Raw genomic sequence first — 13,252 nt, forward strand, 5'->3', positions numbered from 1 at the left:
ATGTTGTTAGTTCACATTTTTATGTTATTTCTTTCAAAGAATTTAAAATATTTCCTCTAAGCTGCATTTTAGCAGTATGTCAGTCTTGCCTTTTTTCTAATGAACTGCACTCTACACAAAGTAATGCAAATTGGAAGATTTTAGAGCAAACTCTTTATATATTTCATACTCTAACCCTTAAAAGAATCAGTTATTCTAAATTTTCTGTGATCTTTTAATATACATAATAGTAAGATCTATAATTAACAGACTGGAATGTGGAATACAGACTTAAAGAAGTTCAGAAGACAAATAAAAAAGGGATAAAACAAAAAAAGATAGGAAACAATGCTATTATGATAAATCATTACAAATATACATTTATATGGAGCTTTAAAAATAACAAGAACCCAATCTATTATAGACAAATGAGTTATTTTGCCTAGGGAAAAAGAGAAAATAGAATAGGTTCATATTCTAAGTTCATCAATTCCTTGGTCACCTACCCCCATTAATCTGTTCTTGTTTCTTTTTTTTAAAACTATAATTGAGTTGCCTTGCAAAATTGTATAATAACAGAGCAAATTCATTTGAGCCTTGAGTCTTTAAGGAGTTCTGGGTGATAGGTAACATTACCAATATGTATAGAATTATTCTGTAGACAGTCCATGTTATATTTCAAATACTGTTCTCTATTCTTTGGGGAGAAGAAAAAAACTAGAAACAAAGTAGATACTCATCTATTGGTAAACAGTAGGTAAACAATGTAATATATAAATAAAATGAAATATTACTTTGCTAATAGAAACAATGAATATAAATAATAGAGAAGGATGGAAAGATTTATAAGAATTATTGCAAAGTAAAGTAGAATTATTTCAACGTGAAGTAAACAGAAGCAGAAAGCAATGTAAACAATTATTAAATAATGTAAATGTTAACAATAAAATACTGAAACAGAACACTGTGTAATTATAAAGACAATCTCTTCCCCACCCCCCAAATAAATAAGAAAATGTACTTTTTCCCCCTGTTCAGAGGTGGAGGACTACAGATGCAGAATACTACATGTACAGTTAGATTTTGTTGATGTTAATTAGTTTGCTTTACTGCTCTTTTGTATTCTTTGTTCAAAGAGATGGTGTTCTCTACTAGCTGAAGGGAAGGAAGGACACATTCAGAATTGAAGATGATATAAAAAAAATTGAAAAATAAAATGTTACTGTCTTTTGACAAATGGAAAAAGTAAGAGGACAAATATATAGGCCATTATAAAATTCATTTCTTCTGGCACTTTTGTAGTCCTTATAGCCAACCTATTTTTTAATCTGATGCTGTACTTACTGAATTATTTTATAATTACCTATATAAATTATAATAAAGAAAAACCTAATTAAATTAGGAGAGAACAAAGACAACTGCAAAATGCTCTTTTAAAAATTAAAAATTCTAAAAGGTTGAAATTTAAAATCAATTTTACTACTTCCAATTTATTTTCAAAGTTATAAATGAATATTTAAATTGAAACACATTAATTTAAAAATATAGTTTAAGGTAAGCCTATACCACACAATAAATAATCAAAAATAATAGGAAAATTGTTTGACTTGGACCCAATAGTACTATTTGCCCAACTATGTATCACACAGACGTGAACAAAATATTGCAAATTAAAAATTATCAGTACTTGCATTAATTAGTTTTTATTATAATGATAAAGATTTTCCCCCAAAATTTAGGCCATATTCTTCATGTAAAAAAATTAAGAGCCTATAGAAACAGTATTATTATATACAATAACTATATTGTATTGTATTAAGAGGGAGTCTGGCCTCTAGTGAACAAAGGGCTGGCCTTGGAACCAGGGTAACCTGGATTCAATTCCTACCTCTGACATACACTAGTTATGTGACCATAACCAAGTCACTCTACTTCTCAGTACCCTAGGCACCTCTCTTAAGCCTAAATTATAGATGAGCTGCCCAGCTATATTGGTAAAGTTGTCAGTAATGGGAATTCCTGACTGATGAAATCACACAAGTGGCCTCATCTTCAAACACAGACAAACAGACAGACAGACAGACACACTCTCTCACTCTCTCTTTCTCCTATAGTTAATGCTTTATAAATTACTTTTCCCATAGGTAAATGCTGTTACAACTAGAATCTAACTATTGTAATCTAAGGAACTAGACTCAACTATGTTGTATCTCCAGAATAATAACAATATTTTCAAGGATAATTTAATAAATTGGGTCTGACAAATAATTTTGTTAATAATGCTACAGTATTCCAAAAAAACCCTGCTAATTTCCTAAATTATTAATGTGGAACTATCTTTAATTAAATAGCCTTCTCAGTTAATATAATCTCATGTTATAGAATATATACTCTCTCTAGCTAAAATGAATGGAAGTTAGAATTTTTGAAATCTAATCCTGTTACCTCTTACAAAGGATCACAATTCCAATTTATTATATTTCTTCCTGAATAAAAGAAAAATTAACTAACATTTCACATTGGTGCTACAAAAACTAATAAAGCACTTAAAAATAAAACTACTAAATGAGAAAATTTACCACTTTTATATGTCTATGAAAATAAAAATGCTGTTTTTTTTTAATGTACCTTTCTGAGCCTTTCCCTGCTTCAGACACACTCCCCAAGTGTGATTAAGTATCCGCATTTATTCTGACAGGCGTTGGGATTGTTTGGTAAACTATGTACTGTCCTCTTTTTTTCCTGGAGAGTTTGACACACTCTAGAGATTTACTTGCCTTCCAATGAAAACTGGGAAGTCAAGAATAAGTAATATGGAGTAAAAGCATTGACTGTATTATGATTCAAATTCCTAGAAAATCACATTCGAAGATATTATTAAATGACAGTATCTATAAAAATTTGGGCTATATTCAAAGATAAGCTTTACAAAGTACCACATTTTGTAACTACTGCTAAAAGATGAGCAGTTATCAGTAGGGTATCATGCAACAATTCATTTCAAAAATAAAAAAACATTCAACATTAAATATGGCCTTATATGAGGTGATGATTCTTCACCATAAACTGTTAAAGTTATGCCATCATCTATATATATAGCCTCAAATCTGAAAAAGGTCCAAGAGATCATTTAATTCAATTCATGTCACTTTAGAGATTAAGAAACAGAGGACCAGAGAAATTAATAGATTTGCCCAGGATCACTCAGCTAAGTTAGTCAGAAATGCAATTAGCACACAGGCCCAAGTACCTCAAATCTCTTGGCCCAGAGTTCTTTATACAATATGACGTTACCTATTAAACCATACATAAATATACACATACACACATTTAAATTGCTAACATTAGGTTTTAATACACAAAGCGAAAAATTTTATTAAAAAATTTAAAGCTATACTTTTTTTTCCTGTCTCATAAGTTTAAATAAGGTGTTAATCAGTCCCAAACAATTTCATTTAAACTGATACTGAGCACTTACAGGAATCTGAAATAATAATAACTATTAATTTTTAATGGCCTACTAGCATGTGTAAATTAAAAGCAAGTTTTTATATTGAAAATATTTTGGTCCAAATTTAAAAATGAACTAAGAAAAATGCTAATATTTTCTACCACATAAGCTTGAAAAACAATTTTTAAAAAAAAATCACATTTGAGGCTACTGTTAAAAAAATAAATTTTGTCATGCTATTCTTGCACATAGAAATGAACTTTTTTTTTTTAGCTTTTTGGAGGGGCAATTGTGGTTAAGTGACTTTCCCAAAGTCACACGGCTAGTTAAGTGTTAAAACGTGTCTGAAGCCAGATTTGAACTCAGGTCCTCCTGACTCCAGGGCCAGTGTTCTATTCACCATGTTACCTAGCCACCCCTGAGTTAAGTAACTCTTGACCTATTTTTATTAGAGTTTCAGAGGGAAACCTAAAGTAATAATACAGATTCCCTTACATTTAAAAATCCCATTGGAAAGCTCACCAACTCAAGTGTTCAAAGTGAGGATCAAGAATTTGGGTTACTACATATTTTAAGTCTATTTATCCAAAGAGGTCACTAAAGACACTAGACTTCTGATAAATAGAAGATAAATAACTATATACAGCAACTAAATTACATCTATAGTTTCTTTAAGACCCTAAAATCACACAAAAATATAATTCACACCCAAGTGCTATTTCTGCCAAATAAACAAAAACTGAGTTTTGTCAAATAATACTTTGATAAACAAATGACAAAAGAGTTTTCGGTTCTGTATTTGTTATTCATCGAGGAAGAGGGGGAAGCATCTTTAGAAAAGCATTAATTTCCATGCTTTTGGGAAAAGAGGGGATAAAAAAACTAGGGGTAAATGGTATTTTCAATTAGTTAGTTAATTCCTTGAGAATATAACATTTTCTGATTTTTAAAGTCCTGAGGAATTCAATTTAAAAAATCTCTAAATATTTCTTAAGGCATGTTCTTAGAGAGTTAAGAGTCAAAATTCCTAGCAGCTACTCCCTTTTTTAAAGTAAAGTTTATGAAGTTACCCAAACTGCTAAAAGCCAGTTGTATTCACTTTTAAATCATTCTTTCCTAAGTCAATTTCATACAAACAAGAAAAAAAATCAGTTATATCTGTAAATGTTTATAATTAAGCTTAAAGCTCTAAATCTCAAAATAAAAAGATTACATAGTTTTATCACTTAAGCTGTCAGAAAACATACCAAGACTTATCTTTTTGCTCCCCCCAAATCACTATTACTTCACCTATGTTGGGGTGACTTGAACTTTAATTGAATGTAAATAAAATGGGATTTATTAAAAAAAAATCCATGAAATTAAACAATGTTTAAAGCAAAGTATAAAATGAGTAGATTGCAAAACATACTTACTGTAAAAATGTTCTAAATTCTGAAGGTTCAAAGTTTTCCACACAAACAGGAACATGGTTCTCCCAATTATTTAATGTTTTTCCAATGGTATGAAAATAGAAGTCTGGAACCCTTGCTAAAAGCACAGCTTTGTGAGCTTTGAACAATGTAGGACCTATACAAAAAGTGACATCTGTATGGATTTCTTCTCTTAGAAGCCTGTGAAGGATAGGAATAACAATTCAATTACTTTTAAAATTTAATAAGCCCTTCAGTCTTGTTTTTCTTTCATAAAAAACAACACAAAATGCATTTTCAACCTAATAGACAAAAAAAGTATTAATCCAAAGATGAGTTATTTCTATCTAATTCAGCTGTAGAAATCTGGCACAATCTTTCCTTGGAACTGAAATTTTCATCTTAGAATATACAAAGATAATTCCACTGAAATAACAGGTAGAGAATTCTTAAAAGGAGTATTTTATCTTTAAATATGCTGCTAGGTGAGTGTCATCTAGGCACATACAAATATTGCCATTCTCTGCTTAATTTTTAATTTACTGTTAGCTCTAAATTTTGCAATCCTGATTAACACAAGTTCAACTTCTTAAAGGTTTCTATCTAAAAACATAGTGCTAACAGAGTAATAACAGCAATATTCAGCTAAATAAATTCTGAAATTGAAAAAAAGGAGTAAAGTCAAATGTAAAAAAGTCTTAAAGGTCCACTGGTTTAAATAAGATAGTAAACAATATGGTTAATAAAGAAAAACTGACTCAATGAATTTTCCCACATTTAAAAGTCTGATTCTTAAACATCAAAAACTGTTTGAAATTACTCATTAAAAAGAATCCAATATGAATCCAATACTAAGTTTCATGTTTTCCCCTGCCTCAGAATTGCCACAGTGATTGTTTTCACCTGTTATTGAAAATAGATGTAACTATAATTTAGTCTCATTGCAAAAGTGTTTTGCCATTTCTCAGGTTTGGTTATACTGAGGACCAAATAATTATTCTGATGCACAATCAATATCTAAGTCTAGAACTAGTATTACAATAAAGGCTTTATTATATTATCTTTTAAAGTAAACTTTCATCTTACAACTTACAATAGGTGTTCAATAAGTAAATATCTATTGAATGAATTCATTACATAAATACCAAATAACCTTCATAGCACTGTGTTCCCATCATGAGACTGAATATTCTCAATGGACTTCTGTACTGCAACAATACAAAGTACCATTCATACTAGTAAAAAGTGCAGAGACAACTGGAGAATTCATCAGGGAAACCCCTTTGTTACTTTATAAACAGGATAGTTTTTGTGTAAGTTTTACAACACTTTGCTCCAAACTATTGTTAGAAGCTTCTTTTATAGTATCACAAATTCTGATTACTCATAAGTAATGTAAGTCACATAAAACTTTTCAAATATTGCATTTACTTTTTCAGTGACAAAAGGCTATGTTGTTTCTGACTCTTCCTGACCCCATTCGGGGTTTTCCTGGCAAAGACACTGGAGTGCAGCTCCAGCTCATCGGACAGATAAAGAAACTGAGCCAGGCCGGGACGTGCAGGGTCACACAGCTAGTTAAGGTCTGAGGCCACATCTGAATTCTGAGTCTTCCCGACCCTGGGCCCCGGGACCTCGGGCACCGTTAGCTGCCTATGCACAGAAGGCTAGTTTTCTCTAATAGTCACTTTATATCCCCTTTTCGGAGCCGGGGGGCAATTCCGAGAGGGCAGAGTGGCTTTCCTTTTAGAAATCTGCTTAATTTTAGGTTGGAACATCCTTCACACACCCCATTTCCCCACACTGAGCCTTAAAATCGAGCTTCCGGGGCCCCCTTCCGAAGCTCGGCCCGGGTCACTTGTTTGCCACAAACACGAGGGATCTTGTACAGGTCGGGGCTCCCCACCCTCGAAGACCTTAGGACGAGGAGAAGAGAGGAGAGTGGCAAGAAAGGGGGCGAAGGGCTGAGAAGCCGGGGGAGGGCGCGGCGGGTCCCCGCGCCGGGCCTCGCTCCTTCGCCGAGCGACGCGGCCACGTGGCGCTGTACCCCGCGTCCCCGGGGTCGCTAAGCCCCGCATGACAGTCCTCCCCAACCAGGGGAAGCGCCCGCCCGCACCTCCCCCGGCGCGGGGAGGGCAGAGCGGGGCGCTCTCGGGATGTTCTCGGGGCACCACGCTGGAGCGTCCCCGGCCTGGGGGCCGCCTCCACGCCCGAGCCTCTTTGGGGTCACTTCACGCCGGCCCTCACGGACCAGACGACCCACGCCCACGGCCCTACACCCCAAACAGCGGCGGGTCCCCTTCCCTTCACTGGCAGCAGTAACTTTTCTTTGGCTAACCCGTCCCCACACGCTCGGAACCCGAGGCCGCCACGAGGGAAGGACACAGGCGCGTCACCCTCCGGCTGGCATCAGCCTCTTGGACCCCGTCGGGGGGGGGGGGGGGGGGGGGGGGCGCGCCCAGCCCACTAGGGCCGGCGTCGCCCGGGGCGGGAGGGTCGCTGCACGTGGCCCTTCCCCGAGGTAACCCAACCTGGTCGTGGAGGGAGCGCCGCGGGCTCCGCCCCCTCCAAGCCCTCTGGCTGACCCGGGGCCACACCTCCCGCCCGGGGCCCCGGACCGCCCTTTAACCCCAGCTAGAAGACCAGAGTCCCAGCAGCGCGGCCGGGGGAGGGGCCGGAGCCGGGGGCGCGCCCGCGCATGCTCCGGACCGCAGAGGGCCCACCCCACCCCCGTCGCCTCCTACCTGAGGAGATCCTGGCTCAGCTGCTCTGACACCATGGCCCGAAGCCGGCGACGCTCCGCCACCCCCTTCTTGCAGGCCCCCGGGGGCCCCTGGGGGCCCGCGCCGCTCGCTCCGCACCGCGCCATGACTCCAGGCCGGGCGTCAGGAGTCTTAGCCGCGCGCCGGCTCCGCGGACACCTGAGGAAAGGGGGCGTTTCCGGTCAGTCCCCCGGATGCTGCTGCCCTGGCGGCGTAAGGGAAGGGCCAAGTGGGCTGCTATTTGTAGACGGTCCCTTCCTCCCAGCTGGCGGGGATGAGGAACCTCGCAGGCCCCCAGTGTGCGGCGGACCGCGGCCTCACGAGATTCCCCTCTCCGGCCAGGCCGGTGTTAGCGCAAGCGTATTATCTCTGTTTACCTTCGCCTGGGAGTGCCCAGGACTCGGGGTGGGAGTCGAGTCCAGCCGTCTCCCCATTGGTCGGCGTGTCAATCGTTTCCGTTAGCGAGCCTGTGAGGCGCGTGCCTCGGCGCCTTTTGCCCCGCCCCTCGGGCGGGAGGAGGAGTCTGCACGTGCTCTCTAGCGCTAGCGGGATGCAGGCGACTGCGAAGCTGTTCTCTGGACTGCCTGATAAAGCGGGGCCGCCCCGTAACGCGTTCCCTTCCTCACCGACCCCGAGAATCACTCCTACCCTGCCCTGGTGGCCTAGAATTGGCGGCCCACTCGTGTTTCAGAAAGAGGGCGGTTTGCAGGGGCGCAAGGAGGATCACAGTCCAGAACACTTTGTAAGGAAGTGGGAAGGCTAGAGGACGGGAATGTCCGAGACCTCATAGAGCCGGAAACTATGTAGCAAAAGGATGTAATTTAAATAGTGCTATGTTTTTAAAGGGCAACCACATGGTCAAGGGGATAAAGTGCTGGGCTTAATGTCAGGGAGACTCTGCTTCCTTGACTTCAAATGCGACATCAGACACTAACCGTGTGACCACGGGCAAGTCACTTCACCATGTCTGACTCCAGTGGCTCCACCAAAAAAACCCCAAATGGGGTCACTGGGAGTTGGACCCGACACAACAACAACAAATGTTTTTAATCTGTTTACTTCTTCAGGGAAAAAGGACAGTGGGGGAGAAAAGGAAAGACAAGAGTCCAACTAGTTAACTTTCCTTCAACAACACATGGCAGAAAACAGTTTCATAACCAAGGAGACCGGGATTAAAGACTTTGTCCTCTTACACTGGCCAAGAAATGGTTCTTCCCCTCCACCCTTATCCCCCCCACAAAGCTTATTCGAAATAATGAAAATCTTTGAGGACAATTAAACCCTATAGTTAATCCTTGTCTGTGATAATCAAAGAAGAACCAAGCAAATAAAAACAACCCCATAAAATGTAAGTCAGCTTGAGTCTAAGGGTAGCTTCACATATATCTTTATATCCCCAGGGTCTAGCACACAATAGGAACGTAACAAATCCGTGTTCACTGACCTATAGTACAAAATATTAGACAATCCAAAAACATTTATAGTTGATTTTGGAATGAATTGAAAACATTATACCCAAATAGGTATCTAACAGGAAAAGTACTTTCAACATTCTGTTACATAATAAAAAATGGCAACAATGCAAATGAAGGCCAAAATGTAAAACTTGAACTATAATACCCATTCAGATTTTAGCATAGCTCACTTAGAAATACCTTTGGAGTATCCTATGCTTCAAGTTGAAAATGAAGTTCAAAGCTATTTTAAGTATATGAAAGAAAAAAGTATAATGAGTTGTGATGGGATTTTAGTGTATTAGCCAATCTACAGTAAACGTTAAAGATATAATCCTACTCAACCCTACTTCTATTGCCTCCAGCCTGTTTTCCTGTCAGCTAATGAAGGAGCAACTGAGTTATTCTCAGGTGCTCCAGATTAAATAGCAGAATGGCATTTTAGGAGAGTAGCGTTCATTTCTATGACCAGAACTGACCTTATTTTTAGGCAAAGTAAACCACTTCTCTAGTGGTGTAAACTGGGGGGAGAAAGGAGGACAAATACCTTGGGGGTGGGAATCTTCCCACAGGGACCTACCTAAAATTCTACCACTGGAATTCACTTCTTTGTCTTGAAGTTTTGTTCTCTATGATTCTTATCAGTGACACACTCTTAAGTGTAAAGGATTTTTATCAAATTGTCAGACTGGGAGAGAAATCATAAAGGCATTGTGCACCTGAAATGGAGAGATGGAGACAAGAGTTTAATGGAATAAGAAGATGAAGAAGACAAAGGATGCTGTCTCCTACTTTGTCCTGTCCTAGGGCCCAATCGTTGTGTGGCTTCCATGACACTCACCAATCAGATTTAAAGACAAATATTCCTTTAAAGAATCCTACTCCCATAAGCTGGCTTCTTAAGAGGTGTGCTAACTGAATTTTCATTAAGTGTAAGAAGAACATTATCTATATAACCTTTTGAGTAGGTACCATCTGTTAACCTGTTTTTAGCAGTCCCCTCACTTCTGATGGTTCTGTTTTTGGGGAATTGATGAAGTTCAGATTTATCACAAACTTCTCCACTGGAGTTTATGATCCATGAAATTGGCTGTTGAACCTTGTACAATGGCTTCTTTTCCAAAGCAGTTTTGACTGTCATCTTCTCAATTCTTCTAAAAATGAAAATAAACAAAGCCCTTTTATCAGTTCAATATGTATGCTTGCTCCTAGTATTATAGTAACTTCTTTGGTAATGGCAGATTATCTTGTCATTATTGGTACACAAGGCGGATCCTTTGCAAACCAGAGTCGAAAGTTTTTGTTCCCTATTCTTTCATTTAGTAATTATAGGAGGCAGCCTTATGTGGTATAAACCTTTTTTGGCTCATTGAAACAATAGCTTTCTGTTTTTATTTTATGCTGTGAAGTAGAAAATTTCTGTCATTCTGAACCAGAGAGATAAAGGAGACATCCATTGAAGCCCCTCTGGCTTCAAGAACACTGGGGGAGTTCTTAATATAAGGTATAATAAACTTAAAATAAGTCTGTTAACATATGTTGGGGGTGTGGTTGAGGTGTTTTGGTGTATAAGAGTGCTCCTCCCTCAGGGTTTAGGCACTACTCAAAACTTAAATATGCGAACAACTACATCAGATAAACATGTTTTGTGAAACTGCTTCCTAATTTGTCTATTCCCAGGATATATTATAGCAATCATTAGGCCTTCTTAGGAGATAGTTGGTAACGCAAGGCCCAAATAATGTACAAGCACATTTTAAATATCAATTAATACTGGTACAGCCTAAAGTAAAAGCTCTGGAGTTTTTCTCAACAAAAATAAGTTTTCAGTTATCTTTTTTGTTTGAAAAACCATCAACATTTTCTAGGCTGACCTCATTTTTATCTGAATTCACTCTTGTAAACTTAATGTCTTTTGGTAATGGAAACACGTGGCTCGCCTGGAGTTCTAAGTATGTAGTAAACAATCTGGCATATTCTGGATTCTTCATAGCAAAACTTTTAAATTCTGAATAGGAAATGTGATTTGCATTTTCCTTGGCTATTTCCTGGAAGAGACCTGAAACTTCAAGGTTTCTGACGCCAAGATAAGCCTGTAGAATCCTGGCAAACTCAATCTCTGTTATATAGCCATCCTCATCAATGTCAAAGAGCTTAAAAGCCATGTGGATAAGGTCTTCTGTGTTTGCAGGGTTGCACAGGACAGAGAGCCCAATCACGTATTCTCTAAAGTCTATGGTGCCATCACGGTTCCGGTCAAAGAGCCCAAAGAGCTGGCTCAGGGTATCAGTAATCGGAAGCTTTAAATACTTGGCAAACTCTTCGATTCCTATCCTGCCGCCTTTGGAGGAAGCAGCAATTGTTGCATACTCATCCAAATGTTTTCTGACAGCATCCCAATCCAAATTCAGCTTCTGGCTGATTTTGGTAAATTCCACCAAGCCAGCTTCCATAGGCAAGGTCAGCTTTCCTGCCGAAATCATCAATCTGCAGTCTTCGTAGGTATGGTCCGTGACAGGCAATTGTAGGGCATTGGCCATGACGTTCCGTACCCTTCTGGCATAAAGGGCAGGATCATTTCTCTCTTCATCGTCAGGGATGTAGACGGGCATGAACTCCAGTTCCATATTTGTGAAAGGTTGTGTGAGGGTTAACAGGAACAGCTGCAGGGCCGAAATGCCCTGCCATGTCCAGGTCACAGTGTCCAGCTTGTTGGGGTACCGGAGCAGCACCGGCTGCACTGGGACTCCAGGAACGAACGCTCCTGGTTTGAAAGTAATCAGACACGTGCGGTTGGTGCAGGTGGCTTCGGGGAAAATCAGGATCTGGGGCCAGTACCCTGCAGAAGTGGCACGCTTTTTAATTTCGTTAACCGTGTTCTTTCTGGAATCTGGGTCGGTGCGGGACACGAGCACGGGCTGCCCAGCCAGCAGAAGCCTGCCAAAGAACGGGACGTTGGCGTTCTCCTCCCGAGACACAACGGACGGCATGCCGGCGATGACGCCGGCGATGCCGTCGAAGAAGGTGGAGTGTGGGGCGACCACGAAGATGGGAGCCTCGCGGGCGCTGGCCGGCACCCCCTTCACCTTCACCCGGAAGCCCATAAGGAAGAAGAAGATGCGGCCCAGCACCTGCAGCACCGGGCGGGTGAGCCGCTGCCTCCACGATTTCACCGGGTGGCTCAGCTTTATGGGGTGGAAGGCGGTGGCCAAGAGGACAAACGGCCACGAGATGAGGACGAGCAGAAGCAGACCGATGATGCGCACGGGCAGCAGGAGCAGGCCACCCAGCCAGATGCAGACCCAGCGAGACGTGCTCCAGTGCCTCTCCTTAACGAAGGGGTTGTCCACGGGCGGCGGGTACAGCGACCGCTCGCGAAGGCAGCGCAGGGAGTGGGGCGCCTGCTCCCCCGGCGGCTGCAGCAGCCCCTTCTCCAGCTGCATCGGCGACGAGGAAGACACCTCTTGGCTTAAGCTCATGGCTTAGCCAGGAAAGGCCAACTTCGAGGGACTAGAGACGCATCCCACGATGGCGCAACCAGCCCAACGCCTGCCTGTCCACCCTACGCTCTGCCGGGAGTACTGGCCCCAACCTGTCCACCTGCCTCTGCGCAGGCGCCGCCCTGCCGGCCACGCCCCCTCCGCCCAGAGACCGCCCCTTCTACAGACCCCAGTGCTCCCCGGCTTTACTTCTACGAATATTTCAAGTCTAGGATCTTCTTTCTTGGTTTGAACCGAGTTACCTCACTCCCAAGAGGCAAGCGCCTTCACTCTGTCTTGTACCCTATATATTCTTGTATGTAGCCTTTCTCTGCTTTCTGTTTTGGTACTAATTTGGTTTTCTCAGCTAAATTCATTGTGGAATTAATATTTAGAGTGAAATAGGGTCAAGCCTTGGATACAGAGCTTGGGGACCTCCTTCCCTCCAGTAATGAAACAGCAATCAGAAGGGAGATTAATTCTGATTGTATTCCCTAGAATAACGATATTTAGGGGAGCAAATAGATATAATTCTATCCCAGTGCCCTCTCTCTCTTTGAGGAGACCAGATTAGCCTCCAGTCCGACTTCTAGTATCCTATTCTAGCAGGAATTAAAGTCTCCCTTGGAGAAGAGTTCTGGGTCAAAGAAGCTAGAGATGTTTATTCTGCCTCCCACAATAACACTTCCATGTTACACGTGGGGGGAAGCCCTCA

General features: G+C 41.1%; 1 protein-coding gene and 1 pseudogene across 1 annotated transcript in view; both read right to left on the reverse strand.

The window, feature by feature from the left end:
* The window catches only part of LOC138165478 (BTB/POZ domain-containing protein 8-like), a 120,716-nt gene extending 112,760 nt beyond the window's left edge, over window positions 1-7,956 (reverse strand). The window contains exons 1-2 of the mRNA XM_069093842.1: window positions 7,587-7,956; window positions 4,846-5,043 (exon numbers count right to left, since the gene is read on the reverse strand). Coding sequence (XP_068949943.1) covers window positions 4,846-5,043; window positions 7,587-7,711 — 323 coding nt within the window. The 5' untranslated portion in view covers window positions 7,712-7,956. The remainder of the gene's footprint in view (window positions 1-4,845; window positions 5,044-7,586) is intronic.
* A 2,928-nt stretch (window positions 7,957-10,884) lies between these two features.
* On the reverse strand, window positions 10,885-12,537 carry LOC138165479 (lysophosphatidylcholine acyltransferase 2 pseudogene; annotated as a pseudogene).
* Window positions 12,538-13,252: the final 715 nt, after the last annotated feature.

This window comes from Petaurus breviceps, unplaced genomic scaffold (genome assembly GCF_028583685.1).
Source record: "Petaurus breviceps papuanus isolate PSGF00001 unplaced genomic scaffold, PetGlider_PUasm1.0 209, whole genome shotgun sequence".
In the NCBI taxonomy this organism is placed as follows: domain Eukaryota; kingdom Metazoa; phylum Chordata; class Mammalia; order Diprotodontia; family Petauridae; genus Petaurus; species Petaurus breviceps.